The 1,594-nt window shown below is 42.2% G+C and overlaps 1 protein-coding gene across 1 annotated transcript; it reads right to left on the bottom strand.

Moving 5' to 3' along the window:
• Positions 1 to 653: 653 nt before the first annotated feature.
• On the bottom strand, positions 654 to 1,318 carry LOC123173845 (uncharacterized). Its single transcript, XM_044589956.1, has one exon. It carries the CDS (start codon positions 1,240 to 1,242, stop codon positions 823 to 825), a length of 420 nt encoding a protein of 139 aa, XP_044445891.1. The 5' UTR covers positions 1,243 to 1,318; the 3' UTR covers positions 654 to 822.
• Between the last annotated feature and the right edge of the window lie 276 nt (positions 1,319 to 1,594).

The following is a 1,594-nucleotide window of genomic DNA, read 5'->3' as shown; positions in this document are numbered from 1 at the left end:
GCAATAGGAGTTTTGCTCTGTGTTGGTTTTGTCATTCTCTTTTACCAGTTCTTAAATTTGGCTAGTTTTGGCTTGCTTTGGTTTCTGCCTTTGTCCACTTTTTTACTTTGCATTTTCTCAGCAATCTTTCAACATAAGAAAACAAAATCAAGACAAGAACTTGTTTTCGCATAAAAATATTTACCTAAGAAAAAAAATTGTTTTTCACATCGATCTGAACCATAAATGTGGAAATAAACTCCGATGATTTGATATTAGTGAGAAAATTAAAATCAACAAAACAGGAAATTATTCCATAATGTTTCCATCCAACCCTCGCTATCGATTTCTTTGTTATTTTGAGAAACAGATATAACATACATCTAAAATTATGAAATGCTAAAATCAACATGAAAATCCAGATACCGAGAATCAAAATTAGAATTCTTCTGTGCATGTCATGGTTCATGTTGTATTTTTAAGCCTTGCTTAATTATTGGTTGATAAGGCCCTCATTATCTGACACACAAAGATAGGGACAACAGTGGGAAGTTGAGAGTGGTCGATGTGGGATATAGGAGGCGGTATAAGCGTTATTCATTACATTTGACGAATGCTTACATGCTGAAAGGAAGCAACATTCATGCAACATCCTCTATACATTACAAAGAAAATGGAAACATAAATTTCTGCATAACATGGGCGGAAAGGAAGCAACATTCATGCAACACCCTTTATTAGATTACAAAGAAAACGGAAACATATACTTGTGCATAACATGTGAACTGCAATGCCGAACCATTCACTGACTTTATTTTTCTGGCCTTTTCAACTAGTAGCATCCTATTCCCCAACAGCGAACACGGGCGCATCATGGGTTTCAGACAGACCGGTGTCAGTCTTGATGGTAACCTTATCAGCAGAAGACTCATCCACATAGACCTCGACCAAAGAGTATAGGTCCTCGACCTTGACCCCGGTGACCTTCTTCATCTTGCCCTTCTCCACAAAAGCGGTCACCTCAGTGTCGTAGGAGACGGTCTGGTTGAGCTTGTTGAACATGTGCTTGTTCTTCTTCTTCTGAAGCATCCACACAAACCCACTCTCACAGTTGTGCCCGACCTCCTCGATGTCATCCATAGGAAAGAGGCCTTTCGGGAGGTCAAGCTCTTCGAGAAGCTCGATGGTCTTCTTCTTGCAGATATCGTTCCCCTTGTGGACCTCGGCGCCGGCACGGTGGCTCTCAACCAGCTGGGACGCCATTTGAGCACCTTCTTAGCTGGGACTTGTTTGCTTCAGGGTGGGTTTCTAGGTTTGTGAATTGGCAGATGAGCTTGTGGTACTTGATAGATCAGGACCTGATGGTGCTGCCTTATATAGATGGTGCAAACTGTAAAGGCTCCTAAAGGCCTCTAGGATGGATTCATGCGCGGCTGCGCCCGCGCCAACCCATTGAGACCGGCAGCTCTCCTCTGTGGACTTCTCTCAGATACTTCTTGTTTTGAAGGAAAAAGATGAACGTCTCCCTTTGGAGTTAGCTCATTACGTCCAGCCATATCTGACCATTGAAATGCCTTATGCGGAACTCCACAGCAGAACGCTGGAGTTTTTTTTT

The sequence above is a fragment of the Triticum aestivum genome, unplaced genomic scaffold (assembly GCF_018294505.1).
Source record: "Triticum aestivum cultivar Chinese Spring unplaced genomic scaffold, IWGSC CS RefSeq v2.1 scaffold5046, whole genome shotgun sequence".
Taxonomy (NCBI): domain Eukaryota; kingdom Viridiplantae; phylum Streptophyta; class Magnoliopsida; order Poales; family Poaceae; genus Triticum; species Triticum aestivum.
The sequence above is the reverse complement of the archived record's forward strand: the minus strand, read 5'-3'. Positions and strand labels throughout refer to the sequence as shown.